At 40.6% G+C, this 20186-nt stretch overlaps 1 protein-coding gene across 1 annotated transcript in view; it reads left to right on the top strand.

Annotated features, from left to right (window-relative positions):
* LOC139690495 (sodium-coupled monocarboxylate transporter 2-like) overlaps positions 1-11775 on the top strand; it is a 35338-nt gene extending 23563 nt beyond the window's left edge. The window contains exons 9-12 of the mRNA XM_071587953.1: positions 1681-1896; positions 6022-6138; positions 8525-8745; positions 11708-11775. Of these exons, the coding sequence (XP_071444054.1) occupies positions 1681-1896; positions 6022-6138; positions 8525-8745; positions 11708-11775 (622 nt within the window). The remainder of the gene's footprint in view (positions 1-1680; positions 1897-6021; positions 6139-8524; positions 8746-11707) is intronic.
* The last annotated feature ends 8411 nt before the right edge of the window (positions 11776-20186 follow it).

Raw genomic sequence — 20186 nt, 5'->3', positions numbered from 1 at the left:
GGCTTAGCGCTGTTCCAATAACCGCTTCACGATGAAACGTAACGAGGTTACGTTATAGAGGTTTCGCAAACGATCGACCCTCTCGCCGCAAACGCTGAGTCTGAGTCCTGAGTCTCCCCTCCCTCGATCCCAGCCAGAGAAACCTTCGCCCGTCCGTCCGTCTATCCCGCAAAAAATAAGTCATACTACTTTTGAGACAGACCTCATAAGCTATGATCACCCATATGATAAGTTTATTGACGGTAGTCCATTGGAACATTGAAGAAAATGTCACTTTCAGGCTGATAATACTCATTGCAGAATATTTTTGCTGACTATTTTAATGCCACAACATATTTAATTTCACTGTGCGAAGTGCAGGAGGCCAAACTACAAACTCGTTACTATGTAACGAGTTTGTAGTCACTATGTAACGAGTGAGAAATGGTACATGAAGACCGGGAGTGAACGCCCCTTTGAGCATAAATACAACATAACAATGCAGCATGGTTTACTTAAGATAGAACTGTCAAGACGCTCATCAATGCTCTAAAATAATCTCTTAGAAAACAAATAAGATAACAGGTGGAAATTTCATCATTCCAACATCATGTAAATTACTTAAAGAATATATGCGAAGATTGTATCAATTTAATCCTGAAATCAGACCAGTTATAATGCAATTAGCAAGCCTTGATCTTTGAAGAGCTACTTTTTTAAAATATTTTTTGAGACCGAACAAGTTTTCAAGTATACATCATCCATTTTTACTTTCCTTGGGAGCGGTTGAGGATGTTTAGGCTCAGAGATTCCTGTACTTACGAGCGGTCGGCTCATTTGGAAATTTTGAATTTTTTTCAAAAACCAACCACGAAAGACAGACTCATCCAAACATCGCATTCTGGGCACACCAAGACTAGAATAGTGTGAAACACACTTGGGGAAAAATGTATTTAAAAGATGATATCTCTTCCAAAATCGGGGCCATGTCCTTCGAAGATTGAGTTGCATGATGCCTGACGTTCGTGCATTCCTTCGTCGCGAATCGGATCACCATGCAAATATTACAGCGGCAAACGTTGAGAAAGTGTCGACTCTGCCTTCCATTTTCCTTCCTCCATATTACTTTTATACGCCTGTCTGTTTTTCAACATTCCTCACTTCTTTGAAATTTGTAAAAAAAAGAGAAAACACCATCGGGGAGGGAGGCAGATGCAGGGACAAAGACAAGGGAATAACTGAAAAGTAGTCTGGAACCAGAGGATCAGCACTTGAGGCCAACCAAATACTTCACCCCTTCAATGTATTCCCAAATGTAAGGCCTGTCCTTAGAATATGAATAATCTAAAACATAAGCTCCTTTGATAATCAAGATGGCAGGGGTAGATTTTAGCACTGCAAATGTTGACTGTACCACTTACGATGTCAATCCGATAACACGGCACGTATAACGCCATTTTGCACAAATGCATCGTATTATTCCTTCCCTCTCAACACTACTCTTTGAGTTTCAGGTAAAAATATGTCAACGCATTTAATTACATACCGTTTAATGAGTAATTGGCATTTTAGTCAACAATTACAGTAGCAGATATCAGGGTGAAAATCTTTCTCTCTATACTATATGTGAAACAGTACAGAAATTGGGAGGTTAAAGTTTAAGATCACCAGGGAATGAAAAAGAAAACTCTTTCGTTTCAGGTCAGTAGCTGCAATGCTGAATGGAATGGCAGCTGTCACTCTGAGAGATTTCATCATTGGAGTTCTGCACAGGGATTTGACAGACATCCAAGCCGGAACCATCTCAAAGATATTGAGCTTCTGCTACGGGATCGCTAGCGTGGCGTTTTTGGTTGTCATGTCCCGAACTGGGAGCATGGTGGAGGTAGTGAATTATTCTTCTCAGAGGGGACATTTGTAATGATAACAGGCACAAATTTCTTTAATTTATAATGCTATTTATAAGCACCAGATCGTACTTTATAATGCTGTTGATGAGTTTGATAGTTATTTTTTTGGATGAATCTTAAATACGGTCCCTGTGTCCTTGGGGGAGGAGACCGTTGCATATTGCATGTGTTTTCAATGTAGAATGTAAGGGGTTTTGCATGAATGTACACGCTACTATGGGCATAGGTTTGTTTGTACTGTATGTGTTGGTTTTGCATGTGGTTTTCTCCCCTTTCACGGGTGGTGGCCTAACACCCCCCGCCACACGCCCTTGCGGTGGCTTTGGGGTATTATGTAGATGTCCTTTATGGGAGGACTTTACTTGTATAGGGAATAGGAAATAGTCTGCTGGTGCCGAGTCGGGATTGCAAGTGGGTTGGGGAATCGTCGCGATGCCGTAGCAGAAGGTCTTCGTAAGCAGATACTCGACTCTGCTCTTGGTCGTCCCTCAAGATCTTTCGGACGACGAGTTTAGCGCAGATCTTTCTCATCGTGAAATTTACAGAAATAACGGTGTGCACTGTCAATGCCAATACGATCTGCGATCATGCGCACACTTAAACATCGGTCTGAATTCATCACTTCACGCAAAAACGTCAGGAGAAAATGGTCACTTATACTTTTCATACGAACCTGGTACGCGTGTCTTCAATTTCCCGTAACTTCTAAGGATTCCATTCATCCAATGACTTCTTAGATCGCTCCCATAAGGATCGCATAAGTTTAACTAACCATCGTGCTCCTGGTTGTCGTCGTATCGCAGTCTAATGCATGAAATTTGAATTCTTTTGTTTTCAGACACATTTGAGCTTGATAGGCATGACAATCGGAATTGCTCTTGGAGAATTTTTCCTTGGAATGTTCTTCCCTTGGGCGAATTGGAAGGTGAGTACGGTGTTAATTTTGATTAAATAAATTTATTTGCACATTGAATGAAAATGTCCAGTTTAATAATCCAGGGAATAAATGAAAAATTATTATTCCTGCCGCCAAAGTTGCTCGCATTATTTAATCACTTTAGACATTACAATTTCTAGCATCATCTTGAAACAGAGGGGCTCGAATTCAATTGTTAAAGCATACGTTTTTAATTCCATATCATGTCTACCCTCTCTTTTTTGCTATACACCTATTACCTCCATGTTGGCAAACTTTCCCCTCTTTAGTGTTCTCACAATTAAAGTTAATACTTTATATATGCCAGCCGATTTTCTGCACATCGGAAAATATTGGCAGGTATATGAGCGGAAAAACTACCTTTCATTTACATGCACATGCATTTACGAGGGCAGTGCAAAACGTAACTTACGCTTTAAAAATAAATATGAACCTAGTGACAAGACAAATTTTTATTATATGCATTTGAATGTAACATAGAGCAGGGAGCAGAGAATGAAACATAGAGCAGGAAACGGATAGATTATTACTAGTAGAGATAAAAGCAGAACCGACGAACTTGGTTATTATTCAGGTATACATGCCACCGAGCAACTATAAGGAAGAAGAAGAGGTCGATAGGATATACGATCAGTTAGAGGACATAATCGCGTGTGTTCCCGCAGGGAAACATTTGATAGTGATGGGGGATTGGAATGCGACGGTAGGCGAAGGAAGAGATGGTGATCAGGTGGGGGACTACGGTTTAGGCGCGAGGAATGACCGCGGGGAGTAAGCAGTTGAGTTCTGCAGGAGACAGGGATTAGTCATCACCAACACTTGGTTTAGACACCACAATATGCGTCGGTATACATGGAAAATGCCAGGTGACTCAGAAAGGCATCAGATAGATTATATCCTGGCTAAAAGGACATTTGAATGATACAATTGAAAACTATTTTTCTATATAGTCGCCATTCGAAATAATGCATTTATCATAAGGACATAGTACACAAGCTTTTCAATTCCGTCTCTGAAGAAATCTGCCGCCACCTTACATTTTAACCACTTTTTACACCAGCAAGCAATTCTACGTCACTGTCAAAGCTCTGAGCTGCAATCCACGTCTAGCTCAAGAGATTCGTAATGGTAAATCGGCGATTTTCACGAATTTTTTTGTTGATTTTCACCTTTCAGTTAATCTGTCACAAGGCTAGGCCGATCACTGCGATGTCCTCGTCGTGGAAATTGGTGCTTTCAAATTGATGGTGAAATTGGAAATTTTCAAACTAATAATGCACCACTGCCGAACTCCGCATTCACTCATTAATTCCGTATCCCTACACAATTCACAAAGTTGCCGATGATTTTTAATTGGCTAGTGGTTTTTTGACAGTATAAACCTAATCACAGATCGCGCTTCACAACTCGCTGGATTTTCTTCTATAGCAGCGCACATTTAAACAGTTCGCAATGTGAGCAAATTAGAATAAACACAGTCTGCGCACCAATAGCACAGCAAGATGCACACAATGTGTATGAACGTTTAGTAGACACCAAGATAGTGGTTTTAGCCCTAATCCCCGCCACCCTGGGCGAAACGTAAGTTATTTTCTGGACAATTCTAATACTTTGAATGGAATGGAAGGGAAAGTCACATTTCAGCTCTAGATACTACTTATCTCCCGTTTTGTCCTCCCAGCATGCCTCATCTCTGTTCCACCTCCCGCCTCACCAACCCCACTTTCTCCCGCTACGCTAAATCAAAGTCTTCGTTGCTGCTCAGCGTGCCCTGCAGACATTTCTCCCGCCTCCTTCTTTTATCTCGTAGCAAAAGTCCTCTCCCCTCCTCTGCCACGCCCTGCTCATCCTCTCTCGCCTTCTTTTCTATCCACTTATCCCATTCCCTTTTTCCCTAATCTATTCTCAAAACCTCCGCGTATTCTCCCGCATCTATGAATAAGTTTTGGAACATGAAACACTATAAATCTACATGAAAGTGTTCACAAACATTTCCGCTATTTAAGATCTCCGCCATTAGCTCCCAACTATTTGTTAATGTTTCCTTTCCCACCGAAATTCTTTTCCTATTGTCTTGACTATTATTTCCGTCTAAGTCCAAAAAATTTCAAATTTAGTGTTCTAACTAACTACTTTAATACTCTCCAAGTTTTATGCCAAATTTAGCCTTTCCTTTTTCTTGCGAACATTCTTTTCTTCTTTGAATTTAGTCTGAGCTCTCTCGCATCTCACGCTGCATGACTTCCTACAGTTTTTATGATCTTGCGGTCGACTGACTATCGCCATATCTTGATTTTCCGACTCAATCAGCTTCCCACTTACTTTTGTCGCCAATTCTAGCCCCGCCTACGACGCAAGAGTCAGGAGTGATGGGCGACGCCCCTGCTTTCCGAAGGCCCTGAATTAACCCTGCCTATCCCTGGCACTCCCGTCTCCATCCGACCCTTACCTATGCGGTATAATTGATAGGCATGGACTTAGAATAACACGCCAAACCCTCCAGAGTGCTCCCACATTTCGCAATTCACTCATTGACTCTGTTCACATTACTTTACCGAATGATTACTTCTTTCTGAAGCCTGCGCTTCGTCGCTGCAGGTATTGATATCTCTCTTTTTGGTCAAGATGGTCATCTCTTCTCATTAGAGCCACAGCAATCGATTCTTTTAAAAAGGAAAAGCATTATGGTCAATTCTTTTCTTCTTCTTATACTATCCCTCCCAAATCTTTACGTATTGTCGTTCTTTTGTGACAAACCTTCCCAAGGAGCGAAACTTGCCCATTTCTTCAGGGTATCTTTCAGGGCACCTACGTAGCTCTGGATTTAAGCACTCCCTTTGATTTCTGCGAGCTGATTTTAAGCCTCCTTTGTTCCGCGTTTGATGCAGCATCGCCATTCTATTGGTGTTTGCTTCCCATTTCTTCATAATGTTCATGTGGTCTGCTAACATGATGCTATGTGTCTGACTCCCATTTACTTTGATATCTTTGGCATCTACAAAAGTCATAACTATTTTTTTCATGATTCTACTCCAAAGTATTTAAGGTCGTCCGTGATTTAAGGAAGGTTGAAATTCGGTGAAGTAATCCACTTCACCGAATGCATACATTTCGATATGACGTGGGTCTCCGTTTCTTCCGTCAGGGTGCGATAGGTGGCCTCGCGCTCACCCTCCCTCTTATGGTGTGGATCAGCTGGGGTACTTCCGTCGCCGTGCACGACGGCAGGATCGTCTACGACCTGCTGCCCATCTCCGTGGACGGGTGCCTTTGCAACGCCACCATCGCGGCACCCAAGAGTGCCAGTGGACCGTGAGTACCATGGCAAGAACCCCCCCCCCCCACGCCATCGACGGTCGACCACGCGCGGTGAATGACGGTGGGTGGGATTGTCCCAGGCGGCGAACATTAGAGTGGAGAGCGATGTCAGACCGGTCTTTGTGACGATGACCCTCGGGAAAGATGACGATTGATCCCCACCCATTAAAGCGAGCGGGCCTCGACACCGTCTCTAGTGGCATCACATAATGCGAGATTTAATGACTGCAGGAAGATGCATACAGTGAGGTTGTGGGGCGTGGGGTTGAGGTTGGCGGAAGGACACGATGATGCATTGCATCGAAACTAGTCGAAAACAAACCTTTATTAAGTGGAAAATTGCTGGAGTTTTCATCTCTGATATAACTAATACCGTCAGAGGTACCTGATGATGTCACGTCGAAACTGGTAGAATTCCCAGAATACATTTATAGTGGAGATGTACAAGGTTTTTTTACTCATTCAGTGCTGTCAGAAATATTTAAAGAAATGAGCCTGAGAGCGTTGAATTCACCGTATTTTCAATTTCTTTCATTTACGCTCGGAAATCTACATTTTTACTAGTTTGGACCTATCGGATCAGTCGTGATTCTTTCCAAATGCAGAAATTTCGTAGCGAACAGAAACTGTTCGCTCTAGCCGGGATACGAACCCGGATCCCTCGATGTCTGGGTTCGAATCTCACTAGAGGTGACTGATTTCTACTCACGGTGAAATTTCTGCATTTTAATGCACGTCAGCGGATGACTCCGTGAAAGGGACAGTCGCAGCATCTCCCGCAGTTCTTAGAATGCTTCTCTGGAGTTGGAAATTACTAAGGCCCTTGAGTATAGGTATATAACACATTACGAAATTCTCTTTAGTGATGAGTAAGGCTGCTCATCGAAGGAAAATCGATTCAAATGATCAAGATATTTTCTCTATATTTAAAAAGACCTCTCCCCGAAAGCAGAACGGAAACTTCTTGCTTCCAAGCATGGGAGGGGAGCGGTGGATTGCTTTAAAACAAAACAGGTTTCATGCGAATTGGGTTAAAGATTATAACAAGTGGGCAAAAAACATGAGCGAAGATCATCATCAAAAAAGATGTGTTTCCCTGAAGACATTTGGAGAGTAAAGTGAAATCTCAAGTTAGATGGGAGAGGGTTTTCATAATTTCGCTTCTGCAAAATTATGGGTGACTGACCGTAAGTCAAACCTGCGTCTGTGTGAATAAAGAAAGATAATAGTTTGACTAACGGTGAGAAATGTGGCCGCAGTGAGTTTAGTTTAGAGTAAACATTATAAAAGTTTGAGCTTTTTTAACAGTTCATTAAAAAAATTATCAAGTTAAAGCAGCGTGGGGTAAACAAGAGTACGCTTTAGGGCTGGGAAGGGACGTGAATGTGACTCTGTATCTGAGAAGGCCAACAAGGAGTTGAGGTCACGTGAAAATGACGATTTGTATTAAATCTGACGGCCTCGGAGAATCGCCAATCCTCCTCAAAGATACCCACCATCTATGAACATATATATTATATATATATATATATGTATATATATCATATATATGTATATACATTATGGTGTTCTCGGGGAAGAGCGGAGAGGACATGTGCGGGGGAGAGGGGGGGGGAAGGAGAGGTAAGGGACCAATAGGAAATGAACAAGGGGGTGGGGGGGATATGTAGGCAGCCATATGATGCCTTCAGTGGGCTTGGTTCAGCCCGGGCGGTTTAAATGACTGGGCCACCCAAATATGCGCCATCTCTTGGGTTCTCACCTCTATTACACTAGCAGATCAGATATTGGGAAGAATTTCAATCACCGAAACGGAGAAGCAGTCATCAAAAGATTGATTGTGGGAAGCAGTTCCCACAATCAATCTTTGCGTACCAAACACAAATATTTTATTCCCAACTCAGGAACAGTTGCTTTAAATACAGTGTGTGGAAACATAACCTCCTCTTTTAAAGGGTTTTCGCTTTAAAAAAAAGGGGAAGCTATGTTGCCGTTATTTACTTTATGAAAAAGGAAGTTAAGTTGTATTTCAAAGGAATAAAATGATTAAACGAGAAAAATAGTGGTAGGAAAGGTATCTTCTTTTCATGTTTTTAGGATAAAATAATGGAATTTAACAAAATTGCAATTCATAGATTTTTCTTAGTTAAGGAAATTTATTTCCTAATATTCAGGTCGTAATAGCCTTTTTTTAATTTGAATTGACGGATTTTGTTATTATTTTCAAATGTGGGAGTAAAGAATAAGCTTATGTGTCTATGTTTGAATTCTGTGTTTACTTTTGTGCACGTGTTAGCGTGGGCGACAATCTTCATGACTGGAAGCCCCATGAAGTGTCCATTTCAATGGCCTCCTTTTGAAACTGTTAATTCTCATGCAGGGTACTGCCTATATTCCTCATCTCCACAATGTGGTATTCACCGATCGGATTCGTAATCTTCCTCATCGCATCAATAATACTAAGTGGGATTACTGGCTTCCAAGACCCGCGTGACTTGGATCAGTCGCTGCTTTCGCCCGTCGCCAAGTGGCTCTTCAACAAACTACCGCCATCCGTGAGGACACGCCTGAGACTACCTATCTACGAGTCACAGGAAAGAGGCAAGTAGAGTAACGCAATCACCATCCTGATGATGGACAGGCGTTGTAATGTTTTTTTAACTGATATTACATTTCAACGAGGGTTGACCAAAATGTAACTTCCGTTACGCTATAAAAAATACACTGGAATAGCTACAGAATATTTATTATTTTAATCTCAAAACTACATTGTCTCTCCTACTTTTATACCTATTCGTCAAGCAGATTTAAACGGTCATGCCATATCTCTGAACTAATTTTCAAATTCCTTCAGCACAAAATTCTGCCGCCTGAGAGATCACAGGCAACTGATGACGGCATCTTTTGAAGTTCCTCGTCGAGACGAGCACAAAACAAGTGCTGTAGCCTAACTTTTCAGCCGTGTTTCCATGCAACAGAGTCGTTGAAATCTGTGGAACACTTTCTAATGATTTCAGATATCGTAAAAGTCGGGTTTTTAACGAACTTTTCGTCAATTTTCAAGTGTAGTTCATTGATGAACATAGACGGGGGCGGGGGCGGTCACTTCTGTCATAATCATCGTGGACATTTATCCGTTCACTCTTAAACGATCGACAACACTGACGCACTCAAATCTTCTCACTCTCATCACATTTGGTCCGCACAGAGCAAGAATTTCTCGATGATGAATGTCAAAGCAGCTTTGAAGTTTTTTTATCAGTATAAACCTTATCACTGTGCGAACTTCACATTTGGCGGGAATTGTATTGTTCGTTTTGACGCGCTATTGTAAACAAACGACAAGCGACGATATCTTCCGACCAGTGCAGATCGAGGTGTACTGTGTGCGTCTATAAAGCATGTGACCATTCGGCTCCCTCTCTCCCTCTGCTTATCACGCAACACGGAAACGGAGGTTACTTTCTGGACAGCTCTATTATCTTCAGCCACAATTTTGTTCGCAATCATAATATGCCGTTAACCAACCTTGTACCATGGCACCCATTACACTTACGCGGAAAGAAAGCAGGAGCTCCTCGACCACTTCTCATTCTTTTCGCGAAAATTAAAAGTTTAACTCGTTTCTGTCACTGAGGAACATTCCACAATCGCAGTTGTTGGGGGCCGCATCACCTCGACTGACACTTCTCGCCTTTCAAAGAGATATCAAGCGTGTGTCCATGCAGACGGACGTGGAGAGGTTTTCAAACTCTCTTCACGCATGGCTGTTTGAATTTTGAGAGAAAACACGGAGTGCTACCCCCTTATTCCCGTCATCACAGCTCCAAGTTGGTTGTCATGGAGTCTGGATTGCTGGGTGTGATTTGTCGACGGCTCTCGATCGGGTTCACATGCGACGATGGACGCCAGAGTGGACACTCTCTTACAACCGATTGATATTCTAAATTACTATCAAGTCTCCTGATTAACTTCCACAAACTGGATTAGATTCATACCCTCCGTACGGAGACGATTCGGTACACAAAAATGTGAAGTATTTAAACGCATAAAGGTAGACCCCAGACCCCATAAAAAAATTATTTTTTCCCTGCAAAAAATACGATTAACTTCCCACCGTAACTAGGAGTCATTTTTAGCGATTTTCAAGGAACTGTTTTTTTTATGGGAAAAGTGGAGCCTTGACGCTTGACGTATGTTGATACACTTCTCAGTTAAAAACTAAAGCTGTTTGTCATGATAATTCCAAATAATGTGTGGATATATTCTATCTAATGAAGGTAAAAGGCACACACTTTTGGACTATATACAGAGTCATATGAATGCAAAGTGATTAGGTAATTCATTTTTGCAACTAGCGACTGTTGCTTTCTTCCCAGCCTAAACTGCCATAACAACGGTCAGCCAAACTTGGAGATCTTGCATTAATTGGAAGGAGGGTTCTTTAGCAGTGATGATGTTGAAAATGTATCATTACCCACATCGTACTACGGTAGGAGAGGTCATGTCAATGAAATTAGAGAGAATAAGTGAAGTACAGAGAGATTTAAAATGCCATTTTTCCCACAAACTAAAGGGGATCATAATAACATTGTTCGACCGCGGTAGGGTCATATTCTGGTAAAATTATATCGTGTTTACTCACCCCCTGCCACGCACCTAGGTGATGGCTTGGAGGTTTTAGATAAATAAAATAAGAAAAACATTACAATGCGCTATCTATAAAACAGGAATGGATAGTAGCAATTTCCCACTAGATACGTTTTTTTGCACGACCGGGTTTCGATGCATTACATGATCTTCAGGTACCAAAATGAAGTCAGTTGCCGTCTTATATACATTTTTACATCCTGGTAGGAGGGGGTGGATGTAGTAAGAAAGGCGGGAGGGTGGAGAAGGGAGAGGTTGGCATAGGATTGCGGAATAAAGCATGTTACAAACAGTGCACAAAGTCTCTGAGGTCCACTTGGGCGATTAGCGGCCAACGCCAATCACATAACGGCAGCAGGAACGGCGTCAGGACGCCAGGGGTGAAAGGGGGTCGGGGGGGGGGTGGACGTGAGGGAGGGAAGAGAAGAGAAATGCTGGGAAATTGCTACTGTCTGTTCTTTATCATGTTCGACTTCCACCACATCACGCCTGAAACTACTCCATTAGCGCTATCTATATGTTTGTATCTCACAGCGACCGAGTAATATTATTGATTAGAAACTAAAAAAAATACTAAATTTCATTGACGATACATCTCTTTTCACGAGATATCGTAAAAGCTAATGTACATGGCATTCATAATCCTTATGCGATTAGCACCGTAATTGCTGTAACCGGTAATTTTTCATTTTTGAGTCTCAAGCAGTGCCGTTACTTCCATTTGGGATTCTAGACCGAGCCAAGCTGCACCCGCTGTAGCCACGACGCCGTGTCTGTTGCGAGGAATGAATTGTTATCTGTAATTTTAGGACGACAGTACCACTTAGGGTAATGGTGGAAGGATTATCATCATCCCATGTTTTCCTCCTTCACATCCAAGTACATTGCTAATTCTAAATTGATTTCTTTCCAGAAATGACGAGCACAATCGACGATGGCGTCTCCAAGAAGAAAAAGAAGACATACGATATTCGCCTGTGACTGCGCATTTCGCCCATCATCTGACTCCATGTTCTTTCACTCGCAATTGAGGACTTTTGATGAATTCTTTCTGAGATGGGAATTAATAGTGACTGCTTTACGCTAACAAGATGACAAAATATTTCAGTTAAGACTTAGTGTTTTTTTAAATACTCAATATATTTTTTTAAATTATTGATATCCACAATTTTGGAATAAAATCGCTCTCCAATTTGTATATAAGGGTGAATATCGCTTTATGATGCGTAAACAATTCGAGCTCGTTATGGTGTATATATATATATATATATATATATATATATATATATATATATATATATATATGGAGGAAATTTTCCTTCAAAAATATTTATTTCTTTATCATTATGTATAATGTAGAACTTCTTTCAGCTCGATGGAAAATATTTTTTTTCACAAGAACGGTGAACGTTTTTGGTAGTTTCCCGAGGGAAATCAAATATTTTAAGAGGGTATATATAACATCTTATTTGACTCATCAACATACAAATTTGGGTATAGACGCCGTGCTACTTTGCCAACAGCTGTGACACTTCAATGGAACTGAAAAAACATCAGTAATTCCCCATTTGATACCACCACATTCAATCCAATGGACTCTATTAGGCTCTTCAAGCTCTCGACGACTATCATAAATAACAGCGAACGGCTGAGGGCAAATGTCACCAATTGAAAAGGTCAAACCACCCTCGAGGTCATCACATGAGTCCAATCCGCCATCGAAGGATTTGGGAAGGTTGGTGACGAAGTGAGTGATCACAAGGTGAAGCTTGTTAAAAATATCGACATTTCATTTCAATCATCTTGAAATCAACGGAGCGGGATTGTCCTCCGTATAAATATCAGTCGCGAAATGCAATAAGGAGACTGTATAACGAGCTCCAACGCTACTTCGCACAAACGACGCAGACGAACCTCTTTGTCAGTGGGGGGGGGGTTGGCATGCCGCACACAATTGGGCGAGAGGGCGGCCAAGGGCGCATCCATCAGGCCTAGAACAAATAGAGGCAGAGGAGCAGTGCAAGTGATTCACGTCAGAACCAGGGGACCAAACGTGCGTGTCATCACCCAGAATTCAGAATGGCGAAGACAGATCGTTTGTACCACGTCGCCTTGGCGAGATTGATACCGGCTCAGGCGAAGCAATGTGCGCCTGTGTAAAAGAACATCAAAATCTCCTTTCTGGAATGCGATGAAAATCGATACAATGGAAACCAGTTTGACATAACAATCGATAGATATCAAACTAGGTTCAGTTTCATTACACTCTCCTGTGTGCATCTTTATTGTTTGCAGCTATGTTTTTTTTTATTTTTTTAATGCTGAGGTTTTAAAAACCAAATGAAACTCCACCATTCTAGATGATTACACAAGGCTTAACATTGGTTCGCAGAGGCAATATTCCCTTTGGCGCAATACCGTGTTTAATGACTGATTTGAATAAAAAAAAGTTCAAATGCTCCCTACATTCCATACACATCTTTGTTGGCGTATTCTAAGTACTTGTTGCAAAATGTGTTTATTATTTCGCCTACTTTATTTTGACAAATATGCGCTTGACGAATCACTTCAAAATGTACATAATTTAAAAATCCTTTTAAAATTGGTCTAACAGTTACTTCTAATAAAATCATCACATTTTAACGCTTTCACTCGTCTGCATTGTCACTTGTGATTTTCAAAGTTCTACGCTAAAATTACAACTGTGTATATAAATAGATGATGACCCCCGCCAATTACTTTCACAAGTAATTGGCTTATAACTTTGGCAGAAAGGCTATGGACATTCATTCTTTCACATTCCTGTGAAATTAGATAATACATTTTCTTGCAACAGGACTAAAATTGACGGTTCCTCACCGATTATTCCATGCAATTTAAAAAACAAAAGCCCGGAATAAAATGAAAACGTTGTTAAATTGAGAGAAACTGACTTTAAATAGATTTTATTGCTGAGGTAAAAAGATTAAACGCCAATTGAAATGCTTGATATTTTATGTGTACAGCCTTTCTTCAATGCCTTGTTTCTTTTAATTTCGGGTTCATTGTTTCGACCTTATTTCGTTTGTTTATTGTTTAGTTTTTGATATCCCATCAGTCAAAGTAGGTTTTGGATTTTTCCATTGTAAAACTGCACACGGACAGCCTGTATAACAACACATTTATTTTTCCACGTTTGACAGAAAACACAACCTGACGCCGCAGTAAGTCCCTCTTCAATTCCGCATACTCCCTTCTTTGCGTTTGTGACATGCCGTGCATCCCATTCCATCCCATTCCTCATTTGCAAAAACGTTCTCCCCTCTACATATGTCTCAGTCTTCAACATCCCATTGAAGATCAGCATGCCATGTATCCATCTCTCTCCTGTCTCTTTGTGATTTCTCCCCATAAGACAAATGATATTTGTAGTTAAATATCACGATTCAAACCGATTCCTTCACTTGCCTCGTGAGGTCTCCGCAAGGGAAGTCGAATTGCTCGCGCTGAAACTCTACATGTCTTGCTAACGGCACGTGAACATGGCCGTGAAGACGTCGGCGAAACGTAAGCTCCGAACTTGAGGCCACCTTACAATTCTACTACTTCGGTTTTATTCCATCTCAACCGAGAACGCAACAGAAGCACGCGGCAATAGTTGAAACAATCTACAATGTGAGTGTCCTTTTGAGTGTTATCTATTTTATTTGTGCTCTATTATGCCGCTCAAATGTTATATAGATATAAATATATACATATAAATATAGACATGTTTTCACATTTATTTAATTTATTTTTATGCATACATCAATTTATATTTACGGAAATTATGACAATGGGAACCATGGAGCTATCGCAACAATGCTGCCGATAGCATATGTGTAGTTACCGGTACTCAAAAAGCTATTAGTGGTGAAGTTGTGAAGATCAATTAACTTTTCGGTCAGCTTGATCACTTGATATAATATTCTATACTTCACGAGTGCAATCGCTATAATGGCGTCGAGCAATAGAGGTGGTGCTCTGTACGGAAAGCAGTGTTCAGGAAATGAAAGGGCTATGGAACATTATTTCTTTTGTTTGACGCAAGCCCTACGGTGTCTTAAGAAGCTTCCCAAACCCCTGCGCAAACAATCGGGAGCATGGATCAAGTTCTTGATCCGAACAAAACCTCGTAGCGTGAAGGAGATGAGGATACGAAACGTGCACTTCGTCAACTTACTTCTGGATATGTCTCAAGGGACTCTGAGGGGAATATACTTCGGTAGTCCCCCGAAAGCGGACGAGCCGCTCCCCCCAGCACAGACCGTTACCCTCTTCAACTAAGAGGAGCAGCCGGTCGAAGAAAGCCAACCCACAGAGGAATGTGCCTTCGTGATTCCTGGCTGGGTGACGAGACTGATCGAAGGAGGCGAACCATCGTCAGAACAAAAGCGAAAGGACCCCCAAATTAGTCACATCTCTAAAGATAGGAGACTCTATGTTGCCACCAGAGCTCTCCCTGGGCGGCCGGATACTTACGGCTTCGTGAGCGTGTCGGTGATGACATGCGAAGAGGGGGTCCCCCCACAATTCCAGAAAGAGGTGGAGAGGACACGTGGAGATATGCGACGGGTCGAGGGACATGCCGCGGTGAGCAGAACCAAATTCACTGGCAAGAAGCAAGGGCTGGAGCAACACGACATCAATGCATTTCCACTACCGCACCTCAAGATATGAGAAGAGGCAAATCCACTGAGGTATAGTATCTCAAATGTTAATGGCAATACAATTTCAAATGCTCCGTATGTTGCCATCATATGCATACTACCACCCATTGCTTTCGCCTCGACATGTACGTGAATTAATCATTCTCTTCATTATGAAGTTCATCCTATTTATATCGAAGATCAGCATTCAATATTCATGAGAATAGCATTGTGGTGGATAATAAACAGCTTTAAATCACCTCTTTAAATTTAACTTTTCATTTCTAAAACCATTGATAAATTTATATTAAAGAAGGACTATTTCCAAGCATCGTATTCTTCCTTGAATAGATTAGACAAGTTCGAGACATTATTGAACGAGCAAAGGAACAACTTCAGGCTGATTGCAACACTGAGTTCAACCAGCAACTGGTCTACGTGAGAGAGAGAATGCCAAGCAAGATTTGAGCCGTGCTCAAAGGAAGAATGAATTTGCGCGGTGGTCACATGAAATGGCGATGAGGGCACGGGAACAGGCAATAGAAGGGAAGGAGAGAGCATCGTCGAGAAATGTAAATGCACTCTTGATTAAGCTGGATGAACTTGAACGACGAAATGTGTACCTCTTAGATTTGATTGAGAAGGGAATGTTGGAATTGTACGAAACTAGAGGATATGTGAGGGACGTTAAGGCATTGCGAGCCAGAGAATTGAATGATCTGAAAGACGAACTACTTATGAAGCAGTTGTATCTCGCTGATTTGACATAATACTACGAAGAGAATTACCTGGGTCCTCCCGAATCCACTGGCAATAAATGCATATGAAGGGCCATTCTAATTATCGATCAATTCTGTAAATAATGTATGTTTTATAAGTTTATCAATATACTTTGAGCGTTATATTTAATTGTTAGTTAATAAGATTGATCCCGATTGATTTGAATAAAGAAATGTTTCAAAATGAAATAATTTGAATTTTAATTTCTAAGTTAGAAAGATAATAATTAAATATTATACAATGATACGTTAGATATTTTAGTACCCCGAAAGCCACCGACAGGGTGTGTGGCAGGGATTGAATACACACCGGACTAATTTTGACCCATATCTGACCCTACCGTGGTCGGAAAATGTTATCATGGTTCTATATCGTTTAAAGTCTTGAAGATATGACACAGTTACGAAATCTAGGTCGTAATAAAATTACTCTATGTGGAAAAGCAAAGTGTCTTCCTTCATCAAGGAAAGAGTAGGTGGGGGAGACGGGTGATTTCGCAATGCAGACATTTCGAACACGGTTCACGACCGTGCTTCCGATTCGCCGAAAGCGATAGCTGAATAGGAATTACGCCGTGTTCAAAGGAAGATGATCGCCACACCAATCGATATAAACTCAACATGGAGTAAAGATGAGAATAGAAAATGGTAGAATGTTAACGCATTGTTAGAAAGAAGGAAGTACAGAGAGTTTAGTAATAAATTGAGACGTTTGACAAATCAAACAAAGAAAGCATGGTGGAAGACCCTGTGAGAGAATAAGGGAAGTTTTAAATATTCAATTGTTCCCGGCTCAACTTTGTGGAAGTTCATGTTCATTAAATGAAGAACAGAATATATCTTTCCACTCTTCTTTATTTACGTACAACTAGTTTCGACGCTTAAGCGTCATCATCAGATACAAAATAAATCAAGTCGCGGTCCATTTATATATCATTCATGAGGGATAGATGGGGGTGGGTGAGAGAGGGGGGAGAAGGAGGGGAAAGAAAGTGGGGTTGCGATTGGCGTTGATAGGGAGGGGGGGAAGGGGTGTTAAGCGTCAGGGCAGGTGATTGGTTGGTTCACAGTGGGGTGGGGGGTTTGTTGGATCCATCTGTGAAGGAAGGGGAGATCCTTCAGGATTGGGGAGAGGTATTCCAACAATAAATCGTTAACCAAATGACCCGTTTTTAGATTCTTCCTGATTTCCAGCTCTTCCCACTTGTCCATCCTCATTCCTTTTTCCATCTGGTGTAAGAGTTCCGGGTTGAAATCACTCCCATGATTTTCTTCCCATAGATGCTTGGCGAAGCGTGATTGCTTGACGTCACAGTTTCTGAAATAGCGTTAGTGTTCCTCCGCCCGTGTTTTCAATGATCTCCCCATATGATCTCCCCCTATGTATACAGCACTGCAGTCCTTATAAGTTAACTTAAAAAAAGCCACTTTTATTTTGATTTCCTACTTTGTCTTTAGTGGTATCAAGAATGATTTTAAGTCATTCGTATTGTAAAAAGCTATTAGAAATGTTTCACTAGGAAATAGGTTAGCTATCTTTTGTGAAATCAATCCATAATAAGGGAGTTGGCACCATTAGTAACCTATTTCCTCCACATCAATTGGTTTGAACAAAAGATTGCAAGCTTTAAAATGAACGTTTTCTTTGTAGTATTTTTTCAATTGAATTTTCTTTGTGGCCTTTTTTTATTGCTATATCTTGAATCGCTTTGAGTTCTTTAACAAATTTACTCTTGGAATGAGGAATGGCCAACAGTATGTTTAGTATAAAACGAATAGTGGAAATCTCATGCGATTTGTGACGGCGGGAGTTGGAGGGGATGATGTGGTCTGTAATGTGGTATGTGAAGCGCAAATTCAAAGTCCCGTCCCTCTCTCGACACTGTGATATCTAGAAAATTTAGTGCTAAACTACGTGCGGTCTTCAAACTTGAAACATATGCTTTACAGTTTGCGTATTTTCAAATACAATGATATTTTTAATACGACTACCGCCATCGCTAGGTCAGGCCGGGTACTTATGAGACCACTCTCGTATTACGCTTATATTTAAAAATTAAATGCTTCCCTTGCTTAATAATAAGAGTATACTTGCGTTGCATATACTTTCCTTTCAATTTCACTCAATTTATTTTTGCAGATTAATTCGCAAGGCCAAATTCACAAAGTTTCATTTCCCTCGGATAGTTTAAGTATTTTATGTTACCACGACAAAAATAAAAAACTATCCGATCAATTTTGCTAAACTTACATGTTTTTTTTCAAATACATTTGCTGTAATTACTGAGCAAAGTAAAGAGCATTCTTCTCTGAATCGAAAGATGCAATGTGCATTAAATATATTGCCACATTGAATAGGACTAGATATGTAATTATTCTTTGCTCTATTAACTAATTTATTCTTATTTTTCTACCGTATTACAGTACGAAAAGAAATGGATTCAAAGAAGAAAACAAAGACAAGAAAAGCTAAACAAAATAAAGAATTGGATTTTAATTATATCTCAATAAGACACATTCTGTGTAGGCTGGTGGAAAACGACGGACATGCCATATTAGGAGAATAGTAAAAGAAGCAATCGATTATTATAAAATTGTTTAAAAATGCTCAGAACAGGAACAAATAGGGTATAAAGCTACAATGTTAGGCTAAAAGGTATGAAAAGGTGAACTGTCAATAAAACGGTTGAGTGCTGGTGAAAAAGCGAGAAGCTTTTATGCTAAGAATCCACGGATTCGTTGGATTTAGGGCCAAAATGATACCCAAAAAAGGGTACATAAAAATAAAGCCTTTATCTAAAGCCAGTGCACCGAAAAAAAATCCAAATGGCTACACGGCAAAAAAAATATCAATCGATGAAAAAGTAATTTTATTTATGCATAGAAATGACCGAAAGTAGGAAATGGCGGATCGTTGAGCTGTGCGTATGGTGCTAGTTATGGTGCCGGAGAGGCTCCCTGCGATATTGTAAATCTTGGATGATTTGTCAGATTGGGTTTTTTTAGCGGCAGTGTCGTCTGATGTTCAGAATTCAATTTTGGAAATCTTTTCAATATCCCATTTAATAGCTGTGATTTCAAAGGTAGTAGTCGCTCTTAATCCTTGAATATGTGCGATCCAGTGCACAAATTCTTTCATTAATTATTGTTCATCATGCATATATCCTTTTCTAGCCTAAGTACACCTTCGGAAATACCGAATGTCGTGATAAGCACAGGGGAATCCATTGAGAAACTTATGAAATGGAAACAAATAGTTTCATTCAACTGAGAACCAACCATGGGCACCTAACAACCCCGTACACCAACGGTACACGCTAACTGCCAAGCTGGTATCATTTCCACTGCCGATTGTGATTGGAAAAAGGTTTGTCGAGATATCACTGAAGGTACGAATATCATTAATTAGATGTCTGTTTTGTGTTACTTTGTCCCTCGACACGTCGATGTACACGACACCTGAAATCTAGACACGCCCAGTCGACGTAGTGAGAGCGGGGAGGTTCATAGGTATTATTTCGATTTCGGATAAATCAAGGAGGTATTTTCAATTATTTCCAATTTCTTGGAAGGACCTCAACGCAAGAGTTATATAAAAATCGGAATTACATTCCTTAAGATCGTCGATTTCTGCCTTGAACTAATTGATTTCCCTTGCAACTTTCGCATTAATTTTCCTTTGATACTAAATGTTGTATCACACATTTGAGTTTGTTTTTGCTATTTCATTCTGCCGCCCCGAAATGAAGGCATGTCAGCATATCTAGGTGATATTTGACCCAAAGTTACTTCCGGCGTTCGCTCCTCCTGGTTGAGTGATCGGAGTGATTATTTGACATTGGTGAAAGCAGTTTCCATTTGTATTTCTGTTGAGCACGTTCGAGATACATTGGGGAAGTTTTGGTAAAAGTTAATTTCGTAAGAATTCATTCCTATTTATTTCAAT

Source organism: Hetaerina americana, unplaced genomic scaffold (assembly GCF_022747635.1).
Source record: "Hetaerina americana unplaced genomic scaffold, ioHetAmer1.1.p SCAF_3, whole genome shotgun sequence".
Classification (NCBI taxonomy): domain Eukaryota; kingdom Metazoa; phylum Arthropoda; class Insecta; order Odonata; family Calopterygidae; genus Hetaerina; species Hetaerina americana.
Note: the sequence above shows the minus strand (reverse complement) of the source record. Positions and strands in the feature narration are given on the sequence as shown.